The sequence below is a fragment of the Cynara cardunculus genome (genome assembly GCF_001531365.2).
Source record: "Cynara cardunculus var. scolymus isolate 2C chromosome LG 8, CcrdV1, whole genome shotgun sequence".
NCBI lineage: Eukaryota > Viridiplantae > Streptophyta > Magnoliopsida > Asterales > Asteraceae > Cynara > Cynara cardunculus.
This window is the reverse complement of record NC_037535.1, coordinates 5,971,461-5,972,891: the sequence shown is the minus strand read 5'-3', so window position 1 is coordinate 5,972,891 and position 1,431 is coordinate 5,971,461. Positions and strand designations below refer to the sequence as shown.

The window sequence follows — 1,431 nt, the reverse complement described above, 5'->3', positions numbered from 1 at the left end:
ACGATGCAGTGTTATCAATATAATTTTGTTCAAAAGTAATAAGATATGTAAATATAACAAATATACATATTTAAAAATAATTAAATATTTTACTTAAAAACCATTTTTTATGGATGAAATATTGTTTATAGATGTATATTATTTAAAATTCAAGATCACAAATAAATTGAGTATAAGTACAATTTATTAAATCTTCACGTTTGAATTCGTGTAACTAACTGGAGAAAAACATAATCAAATAGAAGATAAACATATCATTTTAAATATAAAAAATCTAAAATATAATTAAGATAATCATTAAGTTCTAACAGATTATTTTCTTTATAAAAAATTATATTACTAAACCCAAAAAATGAATTAAAGAAATATATAGAAAAACAAGAAAATAAATAGTTAGTTTGGTACTAATTTCAATATTTTTTTAAATTTTTTTATAATATCTTCATATTTATATTTTATTTAGAAATAAAAACATTATCGCTTTCTTAAACCACGTAAAACCGTATTATAATATCAACTGAGAAAAAAAAACATTAAAATCAAGATGTATCTTGCTATATTGTACAAGTAACCTTCTAATAGTCTATTAAAATGAGACAATAATATTTTTTTAAAAACGTTTAATTTTCGATAAGAACTGGAAAAAGAAAAAAAAAGGTAGATTCTAACAAACTCTCTTATAGAATAGGTGTACATGTTACAACAATTGTATCTAAAACCATGAAAATGGCATTTTGGTAATTACAACAAGAATGAAGACCATTTCTATCTCTAATGAATTATATAAGTAGCATAAGCCCTCCTCCATTATTCATTCATCTCACCCCACAAAAACAAACCAAGATCCATAAAAACAAAAAATCCCAATTCAAATCAAACCAAACCAAAAATGTCTCTTGTGACAGAAGAAATTAGGGCAAGTGCATCAGAAGTTTACCATGGGGATGCAATTTGTCAAGAAAAGTCAAAGTTCTTGCTCACTGAAATGGGGCTACCCAATGGCCTCTTGCCTTTAGAAGACATTGAGGAATGTGGGTATGTTAAAGACACTGGCTTTGTGTGGCTTAAACAAAAGAAAGAAAAGAAACACAAGTTCGAAAAGATCGGGAAGCTGACGTCGTACGGAACCGAGGTAACTGCAATCATTGAGAAATTCAAGATCAAGAAACTGACCGGCGTTAAAACTAAGGAGCTTTTGATGTGGATCACACTGAATGAGATATCTGTCGACGATCCGCCAACCGGAAAGATCACTTTCAAGGCCACTTCTGGCCTTTACAGATCATTCCCGGTGTCGGCTTTTGAGATCGAGGACGTGAAGAAAGACGTCGGAGCGGTGGATGTGGCCAAGGATGGTCAAGTCAAGGAGGTTTAAGTGTTTTGCACCGACCAACAAGTAATGAAGTTCTTATTTCATATATATATATATAT

At 29.7% G+C, this 1,431-nt stretch overlaps 1 protein-coding gene across 1 annotated transcript; it reads left to right on the top strand.

Moving 5' to 3' along the window:
- Positions 1 to 819: 819 nt before the first annotated feature.
- LOC112516942 lies at positions 820 to 1,431 on the top strand. The gene has a single exon (XM_025124204.1). It carries the CDS (start codon positions 890 to 892, stop codon positions 1,373 to 1,375), a length of 486 nt encoding a protein of 161 aa, XP_024979972.1. The 5' UTR covers positions 820 to 889; the 3' UTR covers positions 1,376 to 1,431.

Coding starts and splice junctions, on each gene's coding strand:
- LOC112516942 (XM_025124204.1), top strand. CDS start 890: ATGTCTCTTGTGACAGAAGAAATTAGGGCAAGTGCATCAGAAGTTTAC.